Source organism: Danio aesculapii, chromosome 2 (genome assembly GCF_903798145.1).
Source record: "Danio aesculapii chromosome 2, fDanAes4.1, whole genome shotgun sequence".
Classification (NCBI taxonomy): Eukaryota; Metazoa; Chordata; class Actinopteri; order Cypriniformes; family Danionidae; genus Danio; species Danio aesculapii.
In genome coordinates, this window is record NC_079436.1 from 48,902,365 (window position 1) to 48,927,165 (window position 24,801).

At 34.9% G+C, this 24,801-nt stretch overlaps 1 protein-coding gene across 1 annotated transcript in view; it reads right to left on the minus strand.

Annotated features, from left to right (window-relative positions):
- LOC130247973 (uncharacterized) overlaps positions 1-24,801 on the minus strand; it is a 43,513-nt gene that overhangs the window by 9,604 nt on the left and 9,108 nt on the right. The window contains exons 11-28 of the mRNA XM_056481492.1: positions 22,927-23,007; positions 22,771-22,845; positions 22,540-22,671; positions 19,707-19,865; positions 19,466-19,537; positions 17,811-17,993; positions 17,528-17,686; positions 17,281-17,352; positions 15,376-15,429; positions 15,115-15,198; positions 14,922-15,002; positions 13,337-13,486; positions 13,095-13,253; positions 9,471-9,554; positions 9,218-9,367; positions 8,358-8,516; positions 8,181-8,279; positions 5,939-6,118 (exon numbers count right to left, since the gene is read on the minus strand). Coding sequence (XP_056337467.1) covers positions 5,956-6,118; positions 8,181-8,279; positions 8,358-8,516; positions 9,218-9,367; positions 9,471-9,554; positions 13,095-13,253; positions 13,337-13,486; positions 14,922-15,002; positions 15,115-15,198; positions 15,376-15,429; positions 17,281-17,352; positions 17,528-17,686; positions 17,811-17,993; positions 19,466-19,537; positions 19,707-19,865; positions 22,540-22,671; positions 22,771-22,845; positions 22,927-23,007 — 2,116 coding nt within the window. The 3' untranslated portion in view covers positions 5,939-5,955. The remainder of the gene's footprint in view (positions 1-5,938; positions 6,119-8,180; positions 8,280-8,357; positions 8,517-9,217; positions 9,368-9,470; positions 9,555-13,094; positions 13,254-13,336; positions 13,487-14,921; positions 15,003-15,114; positions 15,199-15,375; positions 15,430-17,280; positions 17,353-17,527; positions 17,687-17,810; positions 17,994-19,465; positions 19,538-19,706; positions 19,866-22,539; positions 22,672-22,770; positions 22,846-22,926; positions 23,008-24,801) is intronic.

A 24,801-nucleotide genomic window follows, 5' to 3' on the forward strand; every position in this document is an offset into this window, starting at 1 on the left:
TCTGGGAAAACGATAGCACAATGAGGAACTTAAGAGTCACTGACCGTCATTCCAAGTCTAAGCATATAGTTCACTTGTCGATGTTGAGTATAAAGATTGCTGAAACCCAATCAACAAAGTCCAATGAAAGTATCAATTACCACATCTGAAACCCTCCAGGACAACAGGTCCTGTATTTGAGCAGCAACAATAATGTTCTCAAAGAAATATCAGAAGCAGAATGGGTCGGTAGCCTTAGTTCACCATGTGGTTCCCTCTACCAAACACAACTCACTTACTCTATGGTGACCTGGACTATATCCGTATATCACTCCCCTCTAGTGCAGCCTAGTGGCCCGTAGTAATATTGCAACCACTGTTTCTGACATCACAAATAACTAAAATAATAAAAGAATGTAATGTTTGTTTATTACAATGTACCAAAATAAACTACAAAATAGCCACAAAAAGTATCAAAATAAAATACTGTATTTTTTAATTTGAAAAAAACTACAAAATACAAACCTTCCATCAATAGGCATATTGGATCAATCCCTTCACCATTAAACTGACTTAGGGAAATAAGCAAGGTTTGACAGCAACCACATTTCTCTAGGAAAGTTTAAGACAGCTTCTTTGCCAACTCATTCACCTTTACTGAACACGAGGAGATATTCATAAACCATTGTATCTCTTTCATTTTTTCATGTCATACAGAAAGTCCTGTCTTGAAGTTGATCTTTTTAATCACTGTAAAAACCCTGGCCACCCTATTGGGGTGGCCAGTAAAACCGCAACTATCTCTTATATTTTAAAAGGGTGATATATTCATTCGTTTTCCTTCGGCTTAGTTTTTATTTATCAGGAGTTGCCACAGTGGAATGAACCGCCAACTATTCCAGCATATTTTTGCCCTTCCAGCCGCAACCCAGTTCTGGGAAACACCCATACACACACATTCATACACTACAGACAATTTAATTCATCAATTGACCTATAGGGCATGTGTTTGGACTGTGGGAGAAACCGGAGCACCCAGAGGAAATCCACACCAACACGGGAAGAACATGCAAACTCCACACAGAAATGCCAACTGACCCAGCTTGGACTCAAACCAGCAAGCTTCTTGCTGTAAGGTGACAGTGCTAACCACTTAGCCACCGTGCCGCTAGTGTGATACATAAAGAGGTTATTTAATTTTAAAAAAATGTTGTTTGTCTTATTGTCTTGGCATCTACATCAGCAATCCACTAAAAACTACTATTATTTGTGCAGTATACTCACTAGCCCCAGAGTTTTCCAGTTCGTACTTAACTGGAAAAGTCCCAGTTTACCCCCTTAGTAAACACCAGTACTGAGTCTTTAGATGTTTTATATTTCTAAACCTTCGCTGCACTTCCACCTGCATCACTGAGACTGAGAATGATTATGTGCTGTAGGCTCCATATTCCTGTTTTTGAAGTCCTGATATTTTATTCTATCTCATTTCTTAAGCAAAGATGCTAATGCATTGTACACTATACTGCCATTACTGGTCTTAGCATTGTGCAGTATACTATTTTCAATGATGATGGACTTACTCACAAAATCTACCCATGCCATTTGTCTGGTATTTTTTTTGCGTGTTGCATAATTTCCATCTATACTCCAAGCATTGACCACCTTCTTCAATATTAATCAATGTTCTGTTCTGATCTCAAACCTAAGCAAATAACTGAGAAAGCACTAATCAGAGGCCGCATTTTTATGATGTCATCATGTAGAAGTCTTACAAAGTATTTTACATTATATTAAAAATACAAAATACAAGACTCTAAAGTGTTTTGATACAAAATAAAGCCATTTTCATAAACCTTATCAAATACAAATTCAAAAATACTATTTTGTATTTAAAATATGTATTTGAAATACTTGTATCATAAATACTGTCCATCCCTGAGTAGAACAATAGATTGTTTTAACCCAAATTCAGTTAAAATAGAGACAAACTAAACAGCTGATCAAATTTATAAACCCATCTGTTGGGTTTGTCCATATCTTACCCAAATTTAAGCTGAAGTAACCTGGCATTTCACAGAGTACAGGTATTTGACTAGACCAAAAAGTCTGTAAAAAGGTGTAAACATTTCATTGCCAGTTTTTAACTGTTATTTATAATATATCCTGACAATAGTTTAACGTCAAAGATAGTCTGACGGAACACTGGAAAAATATGTTTCTTTAATGTAATGCAGGTCATCTTGGATAAAAGTATCTGGCAAACATCTGAATGCAATTGTGACCCATGTGCTGGTGACAGAAGTATTTTTACTCAGACACAATTGCCGTGTAATCTCACTGTAGTTCAATCCTCTGTTCTAAACACCAGTGAATGTACTGTACGTTGTTTTAATATGACATTTAAGAACTTTTGTTCATGTCATTCAGATAGGAAAGAAAATCTCACGTGGTTTCTGTTTTGAGACTCCTTTGCAGGCAACACGTGAAAACCACTTCCTGGAGAAGATCACAAGCTATACATACGAGCTATTTTAAAGTGATGCTGGGGGTGTTCTTTTGCCCTTTATAGCCTTTAAGCCTTTGAAAAACTATGCAGTGTAGATTACAAATATATAAAGTGATTCTTTATATACAACAATATGTATTATATATACATATACAATATTATATGAACAAAATGTCAAAATTTATTTTGATGGTCCGTTTTTCACATTGTATCTACTGTACATGTCAAACTAATTCTCATTAGATTGTAAGTAAACTGTTAGGTTGGGGTTAGGGTTAGTGTAAGTTGACATGTACTTGCAAAGTTTCTTATAGTCAGTTAAATGTCTGTTAAAGGAGCAGTATCAACAGATATTAAGCAGACAGTCTACTAATACTGAAATGGACCATCAAAATAAAGTGTTATATCGAGTATATGTCAGAAACTTAAAAGCATCTGCAAAAATAAGCATCTGCAAATGCATTTAGTTTGCTTTTGATATGAAAATCATTCAAAGTAAAAGTTAGGGGCGGCATGGTGATTAGCACTGTTGCCTCACAGCAAGAAGGTCACTAGTCCTGGCTGGGCCAGTTGGCATTTTTGTGGAGTCTGCATGTTCTCCCTGTGTTGGCATGAGTTTTCTCCGGGTGCTCCGGTTTCCCCACAGTCATGTGCTGTAGATGAATTGAATAAACTAAATTGATTGTAGTGTATGTGTGTGAGTGTGTATGTTTTTTTCCAGTACTAGGTTGCAGCAGGAAGGGCATCTGCTGTGTAAATCATATGCCGGAATAGTTGGTGGTTCATTCCGCTGTGGAGACCACTGATGAATAAAGGGACTAAACTGAAGGAAAGTCAATGCAGTTAAAGTTAAGCAATTGAGTGTCAGTGGGCACCACTGGGCCTACTATGGTGCAATATATAGTAAATGTAATGGAAATATTCATCATTGTCTTGTTTTATAATTTTCTTTAATGAAATGTATTATCTTGTTTTGAGGAGAAACTGTTTTAACAGAAGAGATTTATTTTGATATATAAATTACAAATTTTGCATTTGCTGACTGCGCTATTTTTTATGTAAATAAAGCACTTAAAAAAAAAAATAAAACCCTCAGTTATGTTGTCTGTATATGAGGAGGTTTGGCTTTAGTTGATCAGGTATTAAGATAAAATATGGATGTAATATGTGTGAGTCTCCAAATCAAAGAACTCTTCAAACTGGTTCTATTACACCCTCTTAATCAAGCCTTGAGTGTTATGGATTATTTGACAAAATTTAAAACCAAACAAAAACTTAAAAAAGACAGTTTAGGCACATTTCCAAACCGTCTACGATAAAATACTCTGCTAAAATCATCAGCTTATTTCCATTCCTCAATATTAAAAAATTAAATCAATAAACATATCAAAATGCAATTAACCTTGTACGTTTTACTTCCCTTGTAAAAATACTATTTATTTGTATCCCCATGATACAACCAAGTTATCTATTCCAATCAACAGAGCTACTGTAGTACATAAAAAATATTCACTGATTTAGTTCTAAACTATGGATATATATCACTACAACTCACCCTTTTGGAATGATACTGTAGCTGTCTTACAAATATATAATTTGACAAATATTTTAGAATAATTTTCTTTATTTTCCTAAACACCATAACTAATTTTAAAGTGACCCTTTTTCGGCTTCCTAAATTGTTTATCTGTCAACTGCATCAGTGGAAGATTTTTTTAAATAACCATAGGCAGCTTAATCTGAGTAGTATGAGATTATTATTTTTTTATTTATTAATAAATTAATTTATTATAAATTAAAGTGTGACTATGCGTAAGCCATTTTTCTAATTTGAATATTTAAGAAAACCACCTGTCTTGCTAAAAATAATTCAAGTACAATTTCTTAGTAATCTTCAAGTTCAAATGTTTTGAATAAGCTAAAGCAGCTGTCTTCACACCCTTGTGTTCTGAAAGCTGTCTTCTGTAAAGTGAGAAACACACACACACACACACGCACACACGCACACACGCACACACGCACACACGCACACACGCACACACACACACACACACACACACACACACACACACACACACACACACACACACACACACACACACAAAAGTGTGGTCGTAATTTAAACAGTGTTAGGAAACTTCAAATAAACAACTGGAAAAAACACTCAACCACTCTTTTCTAAGTTCCTGCCTTCAGCAAGTGTTAGGAGTGAACAAACAGAACTGGGTGGCAAAAAACGGCAACCTGTGGCTCTGTCATTTTTTCTGCAACAGCACCTTAATTTTCGAAACTACACATCTGTGAATTCAAAACCCACGGGACATTTATTGGCAGAAAGGCGACTATTTCAGACTAGCTCAAAAGTGTCACTGCGACAGTTATATTTAAGAATTATATTTACAATTATAGTGTTATATTCAATTATTTATATTTAAAAACATTTTAAGGTGCATTATGGGATTTTCTAATGTCGGTGAGTCTAGTACATACAGTACATCAATAATAGGCTTATTAGTGCACTTGACATACAGTGGGGAAAGTAAGTATTGTCATGTTTTTTCCTGAGAATAATATTTGTAAAGCAGCTGTTGACATGAAATTAAACCAGATTTTTATAAAAACCCAAACAATACAAACATAAAAATATATATATATTTTTTTTAATCTGGAAAAATTAGCTATGTGTAACAACAAGGATTCTTTGGTGATGGCAGTTTAAAGACACCTCTCATATGGAGAATGAAGTCGCATGCATTGCTCAGGTGTAATTGCTCAGAGTGTAAAAACCTTGATGGTTCTGTCACTGTGGGTCTCGTCTATCAAATCTGATCTTTATTTTGTATTCTCTATTGGATTCAAGTCAGGCCATTCTACAGCTTTATTTTCTTTCTCTGAAAGCATTTGAGAGTCTTCTTGGCTGTGTTTTGGATCATTGTCTGGCTGAAATGCCCACCCTGGTTTCATCTTCATCATCCTGCTAATGTAGATGTTGAACTAAAGCAGCTAATATTCATTTACAACGATAAAGGGCAGAGCGTTGCAAAAGAACTACTGAGAGATTTCAGCTGCTGTCTGGGCTTTCACTGCCTTTCTTCATGTGTTCAATATTTTTCCCGCCGTCATGTCATTTTACACATAACTTCCTTTGTAAACTATTTAGATTTGTTTTCTTTGCATATATGGATTTCTTTGGTTGTTACCAACATCCAGTGAAAATTTAAAACCAACAGCACATTTAGAAATATGTTTTCTGAGATAAATAGTGATGTGTTCAATACTTATTTCCACCGCTGTACATTAAAATACGCTACAGTCCTGAAAATACACTCAGTTTCAAAATCAACTATTCAAAGGACTAGAAGACTTCATGAAGCTGTAATCTTGAAAGACAGTTATAACTAGGTTTAAAAAAAAGCTGTTACTCAAAATAAGATGAATAAAAATGTGTCTTACTATAGGACTCATCTTCTCTAAAGAACAATAAAGTCTTCATCCTCAAGCTCCTCGAAGTCATCATCATCACCATGCTTGTCTTGTGGTTTAATGTTATGTATTGTGAGCAGCTTTGAGAGAGGGTCTCTGCAGAAGGTGACATTGACTTTCCCATCACTGGATGCTTTACTGCACTTCATCCTACAACATTAAAAAACATTGAAAAATTATTCATTTAACTAAAGAGGTGCCGAAATGAAAATTCAGGGGCCGACAACAAAACTAAAAATTTGTAATGCAGTTGACCGAAAACCAAAACTGAAAATGCTTTGTAATAAAAATGTATTATTCTATCACATAGACCTAATTGACAAATTTTCTTGTCCAATTGCAACTTCTGATTGTTTTGGTAAGTGTGACTTGACAATACAGATTTTTGCACATTCCGATTTCCTATAACATAATAATTATTCTATACTAAAGAATATAATAATCTGAAGAACTTTATTTATATATACAGCATACATACAAACAAAAACATACATGCTGCATTTGTTTCTGAATTAAAAAAATTATTAATTACAGAAATATTTAAAAATATTAAAGTTTGATTCACTTTAAAAATATTCCTTATTAAAATAAACAACAGTTTTGCCCAAACCACAACATCACTGGCAACTTTAACTAGATTACAATTGTATAGGTTCTAATCTAACATTAGGGCAACACAGTGGCACAGTAGGTAGTGCTGTCGCCTCACAGCAAGAAGGGTGCTGGTTCAAGCCTCGGCTCAGTTATGTTCTCCCTGCATTCGTGTGGGTTTCCTCCGGGTGCTCCGGTTTCCCCCACAGTCCAAAAACATGTGGTACAGGTGAATTGGGTAGGCTAAATTGTCTGTAGTGTATGAGTGTGAATGAGTGTGTGTGGATGTTTCCCAGAGATGGGTTGCAGCTGGAAGGGCATCCGCTGCGTAAAAACGTGCTGGATAAGTTGGCGGTTCATTCCGCTGTGGCGACCCCAGATTAATAAAGGGACTAAGCTGAAAATAAAATGAACGAATTTAACATTATATATACTTATGAAATAGATTTTGAAGAATATGTAATGTTTTTCACTATTATTTTTTCAATCCTTATTTTCTGATGTAGTAATCTTGTTCTAAGCATGACAATTTAAATATGACTAATGTTTTCTCTCTCGTGCTGAAAGACATGATGACTGTCTAGCAGAATTTACTTGCGTAACAAAACCATTTTTTTAGTTTGTAAGAAAAATAAAACACGCAATAACTAGTGAAGCTCAGGCACTGAACACTGCTGGCAGTGTGACCCAGCGTAATCTTTTTAGACTCATATTTTCAGCTGTATTTTTCTTTCGGCTTGAAACTGAAAATGACATTTTCGGTGGATAATTCTCTACATATGCAAATTCAGTGCATATCTACATTGACAATCCTGACCCCAAATATTTACAGACCAATTACAGAGGGAAATGTGATTTATTTTTGATAAACTTTATCATTAATGTGTGGATATTTTAGTACATTTTATCAATTTACTAAACAAACACAAAACCAAAACAATGTTTAGATTTATAATTTTAAAAAAAAGAAATGTCAATTTCCAAATATACAGTTGAAGTCAGAATTATTAGCCCCCCTTAGATTTTTTTTTTCTTTTTTAAATATTTCCTTTATGATGTTTAACAGAGCAAGGAAATTTTCACAGTATGTCTGATAATATTTTTTCTTATAGAGAAAGTCTTATTTGTTGTATTTCGGCTAAAACAAAAGCAGTTATTAATTTTTTATTAACCATTTTAAGGTCAAAATTATTGGTCCCTTTAAGCTATATTTTTTGTCTACAGAACAAACCATCATTATACAATAACTTGCCTTAACCTGCCTAGTTAACCTAATTAACCTAGTCAAGCCTTTAAATGTCACTTTAAGCTGTATAGAAGTGTCTTGAAAATATCTAGTCAAATATTATTTACTGTCATCATGGCAAAGAGAAAATAAATCAGTTATTAGAAATGAGTTATTAAAACTATTATGTTTAGAAATGTGTTGAAATTAATCTTCTCTCCATTAAACAGAAATTGAGGGAAAAATTAACAGTGGGGCTAATAATTCAGGGAGTTTAACAATTCTGACTTCAACTGTATAGATATATGAATAGGAAACATCTATCTGGGTCACCCATCAATTATTAAATGTGCTGCAACTCTTTAATAAATGGATAAATTAGATTATAAGACATACCCTGTGATGATGATCCTGCAAATTGAATTCATCTGGGAGCTCTGCAAAATCCTCACAACATCTTCCAACAATATGCCATTGCTTTCTATGCAGTCAAATCTGAAACATGAACATGTATTTAAATGTTCGGTCTCAACTCTAATTAACAAATGCAAGAGGTTTTAAACCTCCTCATACCTGATCACCTGTAGACCGGGACAGACTTCCAGTAAAGACAGAATCCTGCTCACCCAGCTATCTGTTAGATTGCTGATCTTGAATTCGACCCTTTGCAGACCAGGAACGAAGAGCACAGCTGATATCAAATTGCCCACAAGCTCTTCATGCTCCTCATAACTAGATTATAAGCAAAACAACTTGGTTGATTAAAAGTTTGTTCAATAATTTTGTTGATAGCCAAATAATGATAATGGTAACAGCTTGACATACCTCAGATCAGTTACTGACTTGAAATAGTTTTGAAAATCTATATGATAGAGCAGCTAACAATGAATCTTTACTTACAGTTTGATTACAGTATGAGTTTCACAAAAGGAGATATTTTAAAATATGTTGGAAACCTGTAACCATTGACTTCCATAGTTCAAATTTTCTAGTGCCTTTTCAAATCATGTCCAATCAATTGAATTTACCACAGGTGAACTCCAATTAAACTGCTGAAACAGCTCAAGAATGATCAGTGGAAACAGAATGTACCTGAGCTCAATTTAAAGCTTCACGGCAAAGGCTGTGAATACTTGTGTACATGTGATTTTTCAGGTTTTTATTTTTAATAAATTTGCAAAAATTTAAAAAACTCTTTTCACATTGTCATTATGGTGAATTGTGTGTAGAATTTTGAGGAAATAAATTAATTAAATCCATTTTGGAATCAGACTGTAACATAAAAAATATGGAAAAAGTGCAGCGCTATGAATACTTACCGTATACACAGTATATAATGTAAAATCTCTGTTCACTAATGTTTACAATGTATAGTCAGTGCATAAAAAATAGATGCAACTATGACTATTCATATTGATAATACAGAATCTTACCTTTCATCAAAACCTTTAAGAAAGCCAAGAGTTTCAAAGAGATACTGTGCATCCAGTTTAGAAATCTCTGAACATGGAAATGTGAATGAAATAAATGATGGAGATATTTCTATCATGGCATCACGGGGCAAATTAATTGCAACAGTCCAGCTGAAAAAGAGAGAAATGTGTAAGTCAAAATTGCACGATTCCAGGCTCATATTAGAAATCTGTGAAATTTCTTAACAAACAGAACAACAAGAGATAAACTTACACAGAGTCTGTGGTGTTTCTGGTGATGCTGAGAGAGGAGCATGCATTGAGCAGACTGTATTTCTTATCATGTTCCACCTGCAAACTGACAAATAAGAAAAAAAACATCTTTGTACCATCTAAATCAGTATAAATTGAAATTTGGAATCATCTTTTTTTCATGGTGACATCACAGTACAGTACATATTTGAATAAAATAACACAAAACAGATTATTAATATCTAGCAGAATGACCAAAACCTGTTGTGTGTTGCCAGATTGGGTTTTTACTAAGGTAAGTTTGAATTTGGTTTGAACAAACTCTTGAATTTTCATGCTCAAGATGGTTAATAATATCCAGCTGCAGACCGAACGACCCCCACACATTTCAGGACACACAATCCCTGCCACACGATCTATGTCGGGGTGAACCATATTTGGTTAATGATCAAATCCTGTCCTACTTTTTCTTGTTTAACGGCGACTAACTCCTAAGGAGCATTATCGCCACATGCTGTATTTCACACATATGGCGATCGAATGCCATTCATTATAATAGACTGTGAACATATTAGTTTCCCATTCATTCATTCATTTTCTACCGCTTTTCCGGGGCCAGGTCATGGGGGCAGCAGTCTTAGGAGTGAACCACAGACCTCCCTCTCCCCGGGGGATTCCGAGGCGTTTCCAGGCCAGCCGAGAGACATAGTCCCTCCAGCGTGTCCTGGGTCTTCCCCGAGGTCTCCTCTCGGTGGGACATGCCCGGAACACCTCCCTAGGTAGGCCTCTAGGAGGCATCCCAAACAGATGCCTGAGCCATCTCAGCTGACTTCTCTCAATGTGGAGGAGCAGCGGCTCTACTCCGAGCTCCTCCCGGGGTAACAGAGCTCCTCACCCTATCCATAAGGGTGCTCCCTGCCACCCTGTGAAGGAAACTCATTTCCGCCGCTTGTATCTGAGATCTTGTCCTTTTTGGTTATGACCCAAAGCTCATGACTATCATTATTTCATCATTAACAGTCATGATATCGTAACAGTCATTTCAACCTCTATGCAGCGTACTGTGTGTTTGGGTGCTCAAATTACGTAAATAAAAATAATTTGTTAAACCTATGACATAATTGTAGGATTGTTGGTTTGTCACCATGGTAACTTACACTACATGGCTAATCTGCTTCGGAGCAGACATTATTTTAAGGTAAAAAAATAAATCACCACAAAGGACTTTTAATTTGTAAGTAACCTGGGTTACCGCTTTCGATGAACTGTATTCCGTTACAAAATCGGCGCGTTTAAGGTCTGTTTTCTTTATAAATCATCAATCTTCACTGCCTAAATGATATATGCTGTAAAGTGGGCCTCAGAATGTACAAGAAGCACTGCGTTAAATTATATTTTTCCACAACATGTCTTTAAAGTATTTCAATTAATTTTACTCTAGTATTTCCAGTGGCATTTCTGCGCTCACCTGCTGATCCTGACGGGCATGTGCGAGTAAACAGCTTTTCATCTCGGTTTTATTTACATTACAACATCGATGCTGTAAAAGGAACCGTATAAAATTGAAAAAAATAATAATAATAAATAAATCACACTAACCGTTCACTGCAAGTTTATCGGTATGGGAAGAAACATTAGCTGTGCATATACCCAGTTAGTGTCAAAAAGGTTTTCTTGTGTTCAGGTTAGTAGATAACAGTGCACACTATATAAAGACCCTGTACAGTTGAACACAGTTCATCTATCCAGCTGGTTATCTGAGAACAGTGCGGTGTAGAAGAACAGCTGATAAGCACTGATGTAAAGATCGCTCAATTAACATTACATGCCCTGGCAGTGGCAAATAGTTTTTGTTTTAGAATACTTGATTACTTTAATTTTTAAGTGACATCTTTAACTGTTAATAACTAAATACTGCTGTAAAAAACATCTTGTTTCATTGCACTTTTAATCATACAACAGAAGTTTTCAAATGAAAGTGTGCTATCCACTTTTGAATTAACTGTTGAATTTTGCGTATGGGAATGCAATAAATCATCATTTATCGCTAAAAATCGTGTGATTAATCATGATTTTAGAAATGTAATCGTTGACCAGTGTAAAACTGCAGTCACACTAGAGTTTGAGCATGTGAAATTCTGTCGTGGGGTGCTGCGAAAAGGGGCGGGATTAAACAAGACGATTAGACGTTTAAAAAAGCAAGCGATTGCTCCATAATTTAATTTTCTGTACAGAGAGGTCATGTTTTAATCCTCAATTTCGCAGGTCAGACTTCACCAATCTTTAACTTTCCAACGCAGCGATCTGCGAAACATGACGCATGAGCTTGCGTATCCCGTCTGACACATTCGCGTGCGTATAAATGGAAGTCTATAGGGAGAAAAGTCTAGTGTGCTCACAGCTTTACATCCTGAGATGTATCTTTGGTGTGCACAATGTGCTTTGTTTTGTTTTTCTCTCTCTCTTTCTCTGTCTGTGCCTCTCTCTTCCTACAGGTAATTCAGGTGTCCAACTGGTAGTGATCATTGGATCTTTCCAGCGATTGGTTGTTGGGAGAGGAGAGAGAGTATTTAACCTGAGCTGGACCTCAAACCAGTGGTGGCTAGATTGTGCAGCTGCTGAGCTCTTCTCCACATCCAGACCTGTTGTTTACTAGAGCTTTAAAGATTTGTTTTAGCTTAAGTAGCTCATATGTGTTGAGGCTATTGAAGTCAGACTTCTACCGTTAATGATTTTCTTGATAACATCTAACAATTCACCTAAAGAGAAGTGAGTCTGGTTGATTTGTTTATATTTATTTTGAGGGTTAAGTAGGAAGATGGGTGCCATTTTGTTTTGGATCCGTTTTCTCCTATTTATGACAGTAAAGGAAGTTAGTTCATGTTGATGCAATTTTGTTTCTTTTTCTTTACAAATTAGCAAGAGATTATCTTAGGAGTTAGCTTAACTTTTGTTGGTTGTTTTGGCCTTGCCGAACTAATACCCTGTTTTCTTTGTTACATTTGGATATATGTAAATATTCTTCTCTTTTTCTTGATTTGACCTTGTTTTAAGTCTATAGCCGTTCTGTTTGAAGGAGAAGAGTTCTCTCTCTTTTTCCAGCAGTTGCACATCACCCATCACCAATCATTTATTTTTTGTTGTGGTCACATCCCTAGACCTAAAAGGGACATAACACTCAGCATTAATAATAACATTTTCTTTAAGTTGCCTTCTAAAACTTTTGCTATAGTGTTTTATGTATTTTAAATGAGGTATATTTCTGATAATGATATCTCTTGATCTTCAACAGACGTTACAGGTGAGTATTGTTGCCTCTCTCATGAGAAATTACTCAAACTGTTCCTCTGATGTGTCATGTGATTGGATGTTTGCTGCAGTCATGTGCATGTTACACACTTTCAGCTGCATGCGGTCCAGAATTAATAACCCAGAGTATGTGAACTCTTGAGGAAAATTATATCATAATTTTATCTAAAAATAATTTATAATTTTATCATGCATTGTGAAACCACTAAACCAGATCCTAAACTGATCTCATTATTTGGTTTGGTCAACCTAAAAAAAAACTTGAGCAGAATCCAAGAGTTTGTTAAACTCGTTTTGTGGCCAAGATTTCTTCCAAACAACAGTGAGTTTATCATACCAGATGTGATGTAGACTGGAGCACGTGTGACACAGTGAGAAGATCTTTGGGGGCCACGTTTCAGACAGGATTCCTATGGTCAACTGCAGCTCTTTCAGACCAGAGACAGAGTCCAGCGATGCCAGCAGAGCGCCCACACTCTCATTTAATGCAGGACTACTGTTGTATTAAAAATAAGACATAGTTCATATTATTAGTGATATTATATCCAAAATATTTAACAGTGCAATTATTACTGTTACCTTGCTGAGATCCCTTTGCATTTGTTATATGCTTGTAGGAAAGTTTCCCAGTCGCTGTTAGCTTTTCCCATGTTTTCCGACAGTGTGAGCTCTATGCGTGACAGTAGAGACTGTGTGCCAGGACTGGAGCCACTGCACTTCAGAAATACACTAAAACAAACACAAAATATGTATTGTAAAACTGTAAAGATGGCCTAGACTTATAAAAATATCTGCTCATTAACAGAATCTGTATTTTGTGATTTACAGGTGTTTTTCTGTTTAATTACATTCATGAATTGTACAGGGTGATTCAAAAGGAAAACCACAACTTTGAAAATCTGCATTTAATCAAAGAAACATGATGGAACCTTGGGTAATTAATCAATGTGAAGAATATTTAAAGTTTTTTCAGCAGAAAACAAGTTCATAGATGTTCAATATGACCCCCTCCAGACACTCGAGGGACATCAACCCGATACTCTAACTCATTCCACACTCTCTTTAGCATCTCGGGCGTAACAGTTTGGATAGCTGCAATTATTCCGACCATATGAGCAAGCGAATGAAACTTCAGAGCTTTCCTAAATCAACGACAAAAAGAGCTTAGCTCTCATTTTCTTCTTTGCAGAGTTCTTGATTTTCAAAGTTGTGGTATTCTTTTTAAATCACCCTGTATTATTGGACGTTGATCTCTGCTCTGTAGACCTTTAATGTTGAAAATTCGATTCTGCAGTTTAACAAAGTGACTATTACTGTAGTTTTACTAGTCTGAAACATTATATTGTATAATAAATAGAATATAGGGAATTAAGTCTGTAAAATAACACAAAAAGTACTAACAGTTTATTACCAGGTTTGTGTATTGTAAATTATTGTAGCGTAAAACTATAAAAAAAAAACGACTCTTTTCAACATCACAAGTTGTTGAAGGAAAAATCAAGGTCTCACAATACAATTAAAACACATGAATGATAATAATAATCAAAAACATGAATCACAAAATATGGAAAATTGTAATTTACAAATATTTTTTACAGTGTATAAGTGAATGTAAAGTAAACATTTCAATGAGATTTACAAAAAAAACCCACTACAAACACCGTTTGTTGCAAAAAGATTCAATCATTGTCAGATTTTGATTTTTAGATGTCAAATAAAGTTTGAGATACTTGTAAATAAAGATTTATAAAATGCAGATTTTCTCTAATCTTACTTTTGTCCAATACATCAAGAACTACGTTGTTTTACAGCAATAATTTTGATAATCAGCTTCACCTTCAACTAAAAGGAACTTAAAAGGATAGTTCACCCAAAACTGAAAATTCTGCCATAATTTACTCACCCTTCACCTGTTGCAAATTTGTTTTTCTGTTGAACACATGAAAGATGTACTGAAGAATGTTTGGAAAGCAGCAGCAGGATTTTGTTTTGACTATGGATTGTCAATGGTTGGTTTTTCTAGAGTTATTCAGAATTATATCTTGTTTTGTGTTCAGAACAAAATAAAACATTCATAAACATTTAGAAGCACATGAGAATTAGTAAATGGTGAGGAAATGTTTGGGTGAACTATCCCTTTAAGCAATGCAGATTTGCTTTATACCTGCTTTGCCCAGACACAGTTTTCCTCATCCTGATTTCTAAGCCATGAATCTGCTCTACGCTGTCCAGCTCATCAGAATCACTTCAGAAGAAAAGCATAAAACCAGCATTAGCCATCTTAGCAAAAATAATATAAAATGTGCATATATATTCCATCAGTTTCATAAATATTAAAAAAAACTGTATTTTCTCACTTAATTTCATCGCTGCAGTCGCTGAGAGATGAGGACATGCTGTCTTCATCACTATCATCTGAAATCTGTCTTGCAGATGAAAACCTGTGAATATTTTATTAAATATTTACCAACTTGAATGCAGCTGCATATAAAGATCCAGAATAAATTGATTAAACCTGATACTTAAAAAAAATGAATTGATATGTGTATATATAGATCACTCTGAAATGGTGTAAGTCAGTGTATCCAAAAAGACTTAAGTAAAAATATTCATCCCACCGAATCTTATTTGATCCTTCTGAATCACTGTCCTCTTCACTTGTCTTATTGATACTGAAAAACAAGCACACACATAATCTTTAATATGGGTATATAGAGAAATCTCACACAGAAAGGACACTGTCAGTGCACATTTAACTGTTGAATGAGACAAATAGGTCTATAATATAATGGTAATAAAAATATGAAAGAATTCATTCCCATACAGTATCTTCTTATTCAAATGCACACAGATGACAGATATGATAAGTATGTTTGCTAATGACCCACCGTGCAATGTTTTAATATTGTAAAACAATTAGCAATCAAAATTTTAGATTAAATGTTAATCAAAATACAAAATTTTTGAGACAAAAACTTAAATAAAAATAAATTTAAGCAAGAAAATATAAAAATGACCAGAGCTATTTACCAAAACAAGCTAAAAGTATAAAAGCCAAATATAATTCAAAACGGTAATGCTTTGTAATATACCTGTAATATTGTGTAAATGTGATGAGCACTTATAATGTTATTACGCATTAGTATCACTAGAAAGCGCCAAGCTATGCTGTAACCAAAATCGTCACCTCAATTACTATTCCCAACATTAGTCCACTAATATAGTTCACCTAAAGGAGTGAATGAAACGTCTGAGTAAATTCAGTGCACTGGAGGGTGGTGTTCTGTGTGTGCTTTGCTGTTGGATAAATCCCTCAGGCAGATTTGATTTTATAAACTTCTATATCATCTCATGTGATGGTTATTTAACACTTAGCTAGCTGTCTATTATTAATATTGTGATGTCTGTCTTGTATACAAACGTTACTTTAAATCATATTTTGTTTTGAAACTTTGAAACGCCGCCATCTTGTGGTCAGATGCGAAAATTTATTCGATGCGCAAACTCAAAAGTGTATTTTGAAGAGTTTTCTAGCTGTTTAGTTTAGTTTAGTTTAGTTTAGTTTAGTTTAGTTTAGTTTAGTTTCGTTTAGTGTGAAGCTTTATTATTCCCCTTGGGGCAATTCATTCTAACATGGTATAGTGCTTTACATGCATATAACAAGAATGACACACTTAGCACAATAAATACCAAACACTTAACACCAAGTACACAATCAAAAACATAAACAAAAATAATAAATAATAACTTAAAAACTAAAAAATTATAATTATAATCCATCGATCAACTACATTTATTACGTAACCAAATTGCTTCAGGCAATTGAGTGTACATGGGCTGTACACTCGTCATTGGAGTGTAATTTGTGGGATCGGGTGCACTTCAGAAAGTCCACTATGGTTTCGGACACCATTAGAAATGGCTACGCCCTCAAATAGTACTGTTTAAGGGTATAGGGGTAATTTTCTCTACTAAAAAAACAGCTTAAACCAGCCTAGGCTGGTTGGCTGGTTTTAGCTGGTTGACCAGCCTGGTTTTAGAGTGCTTTTGGCCATGTCCAGGGCCAGGCTGGTTTTCAGCCATTTCCAACCTGGTCTTAGCTGATCAGGCTGGGAGATGACCAGCTAAAACCAGCTTGACCAGACTAGCGAGGCTGGGAGCCCAGCCAAAACCAGCTATGCCCAGCTTAATTCATGCTGGTCAAGCTGGTTTTAGCTGGATTTAGTTGGTCATTTTTTCAGCCTGAACAGCTAAGACCAGGCTGGAAATGGTTGGAAACCAGCCTGGAAATGGTCAAATCCCATCTAAAACCAGGCTAGGCTGGTTTAAGCAGCCTGGAAATGGTCAAATCCCATCTAAAACCAGGCTAGGCTGGTTTAAGCAGTTTTTTTTCAGCAGGGTTGGATGCAGCCCTAGTACTATGCTCTCTTTTCATGCTCAAATTAAGGTAATCACTACACTATGTTCTTTAATAATGTATTAGTTGGTTTAATGGGTTAAACTTAGAATCACTCAATTCTCACCTGTAGAATTTATTCCTGTAGTCCATCTTGATGTTCACCTTATTTGACTCAGGCAACTCAGAAGTCAAAAAACTGAGCCACAAAAATACAATGGCAGAAAAAGCAAATTTAAAATTCTTTAAATACAGTTTTCAGCGTGCATGCAGTACTGTATGTATTTATTAGTAAGTCTCTGTGTCGGCTTTAAAAAAAACTGTCTGCATTCATCTTGGTAGACTATCAAAAGCAGCATGCTGAATTTTCTCACCTCAATGTATTTAGACTGGGGTTCATTTGAATGAGATCCAGGACTCTGGACGCTCCATTAACAGTCATGAATCTACAATTAAGATCCACCTTCTTCAAACCAGAGACTGAATGTAGAATGGAGAGTAGATCACTCATACTCTGATCATACTCTGGAGAACTGTAAATAAAAAACATACATCTTTAAATCCTTGTGAAATAAAAAATGTTTTATTTATCTGTCACTGTCAGCTTTCGTACATGCAAACACATTCTTTCTCACATCAAACCCTTAAAACACTTACCACTCAGTCAAGTCTTTCAGCTGGTTGTAGGCCTGAAAGAATCTATTCCAGTCCGCGTTTGCATTCTCAGGCTCATCTGTCACTGTGAGGGTGACGCAGGGAAGAACTTTGTGCTCCGGAGGTTTAAAGAGGTCAATATCATAATTATCTATATAATTCAGATGGTTACAGCCGACAGACAGCCTGGAAAGCAGCACAGGGGAACAATGGATTATGCTACAGTATTAAAGCATGTGTTCAACCAATTATGAATTCTGATTATTATGAATTTACTATTATTTCCATTTTCCTTATAAAACAATTCCACAAAGCACTATAAGAAGATCAGGAAACAACAGCAATGTACAGCATATATGTACAGGGTTTGTCCTACATCGAAAATTATTTGGCGACTGCCAAAACAATTTTTTGTCCCACCAAAACCTTTTTTGAACACTAATTGAGTTTTCCGAGTTAAGCAGGTGCAATATTTGTAAAAAGATAAATTGTAATATCTTAGACAAATATAGTTTGGTATCAGTAATGTTTTGTAAAACAAGTTGTTATCGTTTTCTATTGCTATCTGTTCTGACAGTGATGGGTTTTTCCTGAATAAATAGGATAATCAAAAATCACATACTGTTATTGATAATGTGTTGTTAATATTAGGCTCGCGAGGGTATTTTTACTGTGTGTGGATGACCATGCCGGTTAGCTACCACCAAAATGTACCAATTGATGTACTGTATATAACATTACTGTGTGTGTGTGTGTGTGAATATATATATATATATATATATATATATATATATATATATATATATATATATATATATATATATATATATATATATATTCACACACACAAGGAAGGAAAGCAAGGAAATATTCACAGTATGTCTGATAATATTTTTTCTTCTGTAGGAAGTCTTATTTGTTTTATTTCAGCTAGAATAAAAGCAGTTTTTAATTTTTTAAGCACCATTTTAGGGACAAAATTATCAGCCCCTTTAAGCTATATTTTTTCGATAGTCTACAGAACAAACCATCATAACAATAACTTGCCTAATTACCCTAACCTGCCTAGTTAACCTAATTAACCTAGTTAAACCTTTAAATGTCACTTTAAGCTGTATAGAAGTGTCTTGAAAAATATCTAGTCAAGTATTATTTACTGTCATCATGGCAAAGATAAAATAAATCAGTTATTACAAATGAGTTATTAAAACTCTTATGTTTAGAAATGTGTTGAAATAAATAAATCCTCTCTCCATTAAACAGAAACTGGGGGAAAAAAATAAACAGGGGGGCTAATAATTCTGACTTTATATATATATATATATATATATATATATATATATATATATATATATATATATATATATATATATATATATATATATATATGAAATACAGTTGTAAACAAAAGAATTACTGGTATATTTTACAAGAACAATACTATTTAACATTTTTTAAGTGACATTTCTCTGTAGCGACTTTTTATTGAAAAGTGCTTTTTCACAAGCAATTTAAATATAAATTAAAGAGTAATTTATGCATGACAATTCTTACATTTTGAACCTTTACATGTCAATTATAAATCTAAGTGAATATATAAAGAAATAAAATAGCAAAAAAAAAACAAAACAAAAAAAAAAACAGGCGTGTTACAGTACCTCACTTCATCATCTTCTCTCAGCAGACCTAAACTCTCCACATCATTAGCAAGACTCATACTGGTTTTCAATCTGCCAAAGAAGAATTCACAGTTTCAAGTCTGACCACAGACATTAAACACAACAATAACAGTCTTCTGTTTCAGATTGAAACAGCCTTATCCTCTGATATTTCCTATGGTACTAAATATCTAATATTTAGTGAGTTCTCTATTGCAAAAAATATATAAAGATTACTTACTGCACGTGAAGTAAGCTGGAACAAGACAGGAAGAGTGAGAACAGACCAGCTGCCCAGCTCTCAATCAGGTTGTTAAGCCAAACTTTTACTTCCTTCAGACCAGGAATGGAGTGAAGAAACATCAGTAGAGAATCTGTATACTCATCAAACTCCGGGCATCTAATGAAGAAAAAAAAAATCTGTGCATTAGTTCACAATGTATCACACTTACAGTACAACGTATTACACTACTGGCCCACATAAATAAATACTCCATATTACAAGGACTCAATAAGATAGTATAGTATAGTATAACATGTATAGTTTATGTATAGATATGTACTCAGGAATGGGTTGATCTGAATAAAAATCTGTTTTGTTGTTCATTTAATGAAGGAATTGCAGCATATTGCATAAAACATTGGAAAAAAACATGATGATTCATGGTTCAATGATAGATAAAATAGGGTAATAACCATTTCTTTATATATTCACCCTTTCACAAACTCAATAATGGAGGATCAAATGTCATAAGATGTCCAGCAAACTGCTCTAACACACCGCCATCTAGTGGTTATATTCCACTGCTACATACAGATCTAATCTTTTTGAAAAAAGTGCATTATATTGTAGATCTGCAGATAACATGTGTACACTTAACTGCTGTACTTTCCACCATACTCACACCTTTAAATCTTAAATGATTTTGATTGTAATGTAATAGTGTGCACATTTTCGAAAAATGCTTTGGCACAATAATTATTGTGAAAATCCAACACAAATCATTTTGAAATGAATTGAACTAAACTCAACACTGCATTATTGCATACACTGAAATTGTATGAAGAATGTTTATTGTAAATGATTCAACTGTATTATGGGGCTTGCTTACATCATCAAAATAACCCACATTCACAAAGACATCATCCAAAAACATAAACATATAATACAATAAGATAAAAATGAACTATTCCCATGTTTTACCACACAAAATCATGGTTAACCCTCTACTGCACGGTGTACCATGTGGCAACATGCTACTTATGTTCATTTCCCTGCCACTGTTTCTTTAAGACCAACATATTTTTTTTTGTTGGAAAAAGAAGACCTTAGTGTAGCCAATGATGTGCTTTGGTTAAGTCACATGACATGCTTTGTTTTTCTGTGTCGCTATTTCTGATAGACTGGCATTCATTGTGAGTAGCTGCTGAATGCAAAAGTAAATGTCAATAAAAACAATGATCAAATTATGTCAGATCCAAAAAACAATCTGAAACATCACCTCCAGTAAGTTATGATGACATTCAAAACAAAATTCTTTTTTTTGTAAATCGATCAAATGTGTGTTTTGCCAAATGGCAACACTATGCAATAGTGGAACGTGCAATATTGCAATGGGTTAGCTAGCTAGCAAGGTCAGCTGTGAATTTTTAAGTTGTAACATTAACAACATCAATGCTAATATAATGTTGATTAGTCATGTGTTAATACTACTGTGTATGTAGTATGGGGCAATACTACTTTTGAATAGATATGAATACAGGGAACAGTGTATTAGCGAGGACCACAATGTTCTATGGTAAGTGAAAGAAGAAAAGGACAGAACTGGCTCTTCCTGCAGATGAAAGTGAGGGTGAGATGGGTTTTAGTGACCATGGGAATGATGCAGACTGGACATTTGATAGAGACAGTTCAGGTAAGTTAGCTCAGAGATAAGACAGGTGTAGTATAGTATAATATATAAACATTGTTAGCTAGTAGCTACATTATTCTGATGATGATCTGGATATACTAGACTTGTTGTTTTTTGTTAAAATATTTACTGTATGTTTTATACATGATAATACAATATTAGGTTTGTTTTTAATAATATTCAGCAAAAAAGAACGGAATAAATGAAAGTTGTTAGAATACAAGTTGTTGGAAAGTGTGTATAAGGTGTCATTTATAAGTTCTATGTTAAAGCTTATAATACTGCAACACTAATTAAATCATTTCAAATATCAAAATTATTAATTATAGGGAAAGTTTTCAATTTAAAATTTCTAAGTTAGATCCATTGTTGGACGTTGTTGCCATATGGCAACATTTCATAAAGTACCTTAATAAGAGAATTTTTTCCATTTTCTTTTACAGCACTGCAAGTTAAGCCCTTTTAAGTAAAGAAAAATAGTCAAAAAAATGTTTATAGACTTATCATAATGCGTGCGGTAGAGGGTTACCTTTGGAAAGCATATGCTATATTTTTATTGCTCTCTCTTCCACATTTTTACATTTAAGCATTTATCCAAAGCAATTTACACCTACAATCCCTGCCAGTGGCGGGACTCGAACCTGTGATCTTTGGATCACAAGTCTAACTCTATAATCATTAGTTGCCCCCATCCACACACACACAGCCACACATTCATTCAAAAACCCACTTGCAAAGATGTGCACAGAATTGTGTTGTGATTCAGCACTCCTCTATTAATTTATGAATAAAAGGTTGAACTGAAAAGTTCAGAAAATATGAACTGAAAAGTTACATGACATTTCCCAATACCTTTCAGTTTCACTATTAGTAAAGTTGCTGTTGTCGAACAGGTTCAGGTAATTCACAAAAGCTCAATCATTCTCTTTCGTTTCTCCAATAGCTGCATTATTCTGCGCATCAATGGTTCACGCCTCCATTGCTAGCTCTAAAAAAAATCTTTAAAGTGAGCAACTCAGGCGTGGAATGAGAGTATTATGGACACAGCCTCACAAATATATTATTTTCTAATTCTTCAGTCTGTAGTCAATTATTTCCAACACAAACATTATAAACTCTGAATTTTAAAGTTTCACAATAAGTACAAAAATGCAAACTCACTTTTCTGTCGATTGAATGATTTGGTAAATCCTTTTGAAAAGATCCTCCCAATCAACAGCAGAGCCTTTGAGAGGAGGAAAACTGAGCATGAGCTTCACCAGGGCTGCTTTATCCTCACCACTGCCAGCAGACCTGCAAAGAGGAAGTCCTATTTTTTATAAATGTACTTGATCAATAAACTTGTTTAAAGTGGCTAAGTAAAAGAAAGGAAAATATTTCATGACTTCATACGCATAATCATAAGCCCATCTGTCCATCGCAAGAGTCAGGGATGGATTTTTCATTTCACTGTCATGCATCTTGTACCTGCAAAAAGATTGTAACCAACAGTTAATAATCTCGATCACACGTCTGAATCAAGTCAAATCAAAAGCTGAAATGGCTTACAGTACAAATGGCTTTCTGAAGACTGAAAATGTTGAACAGACCCTTCCCTCATCACGAATAATCAGGTTGCTCACAAAAAACCTTAAAATAGAAATCAGTCTGGATTAGTGAACCATTCATTCATTTAATTTCCTTCTTAGTGCCCTATTTTTCAGCATTTCGTCACAGCGGAATGAACTGCCAACTATTCTGGCATAAGTTTTACGCAGCAGTTGCCCTTCCAGCCACAATCCAGCACTGGGAAACACCCATACACTCGCACATTCACACACACTCATAAACTACAGTCAATTTAGTTAATCTAGTTCACCTATAGCACTATAGCACATTTAGGATCCTATCATACACCCGGCGCAATAAGGCGCAAGATGTGTTGCTATTTTCAGACCAATGCAAGCTTAATTTTCTCCGTTTTCTGGCACGTTGTTTAAATACTTTGTGGACTTATGGGTGTTTCGGTCTAGAAAAGAGGTGTGTTAAGGCACATTGTTGGCGCGTTGCTATTTTGAGGAACTAAAATAGACTGTTCAATAGACCAGCTGAGAGGAGGTCTAAATCCAGCGCAGAGCGTGTTAGCTGTGCACCTCCCTTACACATTGCTTAAAACACGCAGGATGTACAGCAATACGTACATATCTTTACAAATGAAAAAGTGTTAAAGGATTAAAATATTTGTACAAATATTATTTTCTACATAAATATAAAAACCACTGCCTGCATGACGCCTTCATCTCGGGGGGCTGTTTTTAGTTTAATCATGACAATTTGCTTTCGTGTAATGTTATTATAATTAGTAGCATTATTTATTATATGCATACAGTATTTATATTTGTTTTATTAAAAACAAACAAAATTAATCGAGTAGGCTAATGAATGTCTTCAGCGGAGCACACGCTTCCTTATCCACAAAAGAGAGAAAGTAAAAGTAAAGACCGATTGGAGGAGGCTCATTCTCGCGCTGCAGATGGCCTGTTTAACTCACTAGTCGCTTTCTCGCTAGTGAGGCGTTCCGTTTTTACACTAACAAAGTCCGCCATGTAAATAGCAAATGCACCATGGCGCAATGCAACAGATTCTTAAAGGGAATGGGAGATGACACTCTGATTGGTTTATTCTCAAAACACACCTATAACTCCATGGTTTCCGCTATATTCATTCTTCTGTGGCGGGGCGCCATGCCAAAATTCATCCTGCCATGGCTACATTACAGCTTCTCATTCAAAACATTCAGTCTTATTTTAAATAACGGGTTATAATCGCACCAAAAACGTATTAAAAGGTAAGTGAATTAAAACGCAAACTTTTCTGTAACAGTAGTACTGCTGTGCGTTCTTTGTTTAACTCTTTAAGGTGACGTGCTGACTGACTGACTGACAGGTGCGTGATGCATGAGGCCAGCAAACACGCCGTAGATTTCAGTTATGATGAACACAGTTTCCATAATTATATTTTATTTATAGATAAAGGTCTTTGGTTCTGCATACAATGACTTTATCTGGCTGGAGATTATAGCCGTTTCATTTTACTTCAGGACACATTAATGCCGCTCTGTAAGTGTATTGGAGACATTCATAAATATTCCTAGCAAATCTAATAAATGTTGGAGACTCGTTACATAAACGCACTAAAACACACTTCAGCAGCGTATATGCGTATTGAGGGCGTGCAAGAGGTTTTGTGCACAAACAGAGGAAACTGGCGCTCGAGCAGAGATTGACATGCTCGTAGGCTATTACATGAATGCGATCTCGACTTAATATTGCGGCCACGACATTTGTCAAATAACCCCACATGTAGTGGTAGATCTGTGTAAAATTCCCAACAGAGTCTGCCACCACAGCTGAAAAATATCCTAGAGGAAACACTGAACTCATT